The 362-nt window shown below is 47.8% G+C and overlaps 1 protein-coding gene across 1 annotated transcript in view; it reads left to right on the top strand.

The window, feature by feature from the left end:
- LOC118412392 (serine-rich adhesin for platelets-like) overlaps positions 1-362 on the top strand; it is a 15,829-nt gene that overhangs the window by 3,387 nt on the left and 12,080 nt on the right. The window contains exon 7 of the mRNA XM_035815221.1: positions 143-235. Within this exon, the coding sequence (XP_035671114.1) occupies positions 143-235 (93 nt within the window). The remainder of the gene's footprint in view (positions 1-142; positions 236-362) is intronic.

Here is a 362-nt window from a genome sequence, read left to right as displayed (position 1 = left end):
TAAAATGCCTATTGATACAGCCCACCATGTTGTGCTGCCCCTACGGCTGATTAAAAGGCTATGGGACGATCGATGCCCAAATCAACATGCTTCCTAAATGTGAAGTTTAATTTTTTTCAGTTTACAATTTCCTTTCCCACAGAACTTTTCTTGAAGAGAAAGCAGCGCCAACAGGAGCGTCGAGAGCACACCCAGAAGACTCTGCTGCAAATGTGGAGAGACAAAACTAAAGCAGGTCAGTGGACTAGATCGTATTTTCAGATGACTGTAACTGTCACTACACGCACCCGCAAAGAGTCGCGGTCCTTATCCGCTTACAACGTCCCCGTGGCGCAACAGGTAGCGCAACCCCGCTGCTTTGG

This window comes from Branchiostoma floridae, chromosome 3, assembly GCF_000003815.2.
Source record: "Branchiostoma floridae strain S238N-H82 chromosome 3, Bfl_VNyyK, whole genome shotgun sequence".
Taxonomy (NCBI): Eukaryota; Metazoa; Chordata; class Leptocardii; order Amphioxiformes; family Branchiostomatidae; genus Branchiostoma; species Branchiostoma floridae.
This window is presented reverse-complemented; position numbering and strand designations above follow the sequence as displayed.